General features: G+C 52.5%; 1 protein-coding gene across 1 annotated transcript in view; it reads left to right on the top strand.

The window, feature by feature from the left end:
- LOC119592994 (voltage-dependent calcium channel type A subunit alpha-1-like) overlaps positions 1 to 520 on the top strand; it is a gene marked incomplete in the record, with an annotated part of 154,497 nt that overhangs the window by 37,361 nt on the left and 116,616 nt on the right. The window contains 1 exon segment of the mRNA XM_037941881.1: positions 68 to 173. Coding sequence (XP_037797809.1) covers positions 68 to 173 — 106 coding nt within the window.

Here is a 520-nt window from a genome sequence, read left to right as displayed (position 1 = left end):
ATTATTATTCCCATTGTATGTGCATTTATCCATGAAGATCCCAGGTTTTCCTTAACCAGCGCCTCACTCCGTTCGAGTACGCAGTGCTGCTGACCATCATCGCCAACTGCGTGGTGCTGGCCATGGAGGAGCACCTTCCCGACGGCGACAAGACGCCTCTGGCGCAAGACTTGGTACGCTCCGCTGCCTTCCCCTCCGCTCACGCGATCACCCTGATTCGCCCTCGCGCGCGCCTTCAATTGGGCTCGTTTTCCTAGAGCATTTGTGTAGTAAAGTCGCCCTAATTGAATGGCAGCTTGGGGCACAGGGTGGCACAATCGCGGCGACGGTAACGTGGCTGTAGTGTGTCCTAGCCTGGCCGGGTTTTGGTGCTGCTGCCACCTGCCACCGCGTCAATTTGCCAACTGTAGAACACACGGCTGTCTATGGTGTTTTTTACTTAGCGAGTCAGAAATGTACAGATTTAGAAGCTATAGTTTTGATATTACAAAGCAGCCATGCATGGAAAGATTTTGTGTAA

This window comes from Penaeus monodon, chromosome 31, assembly GCF_015228065.2.
Source record: "Penaeus monodon isolate SGIC_2016 chromosome 31, NSTDA_Pmon_1, whole genome shotgun sequence".
Lineage (NCBI taxonomy): Eukaryota > Metazoa > Arthropoda > Malacostraca > Decapoda > Penaeidae > Penaeus > Penaeus monodon.
This window is presented reverse-complemented; position numbering and strand designations above follow the sequence as displayed.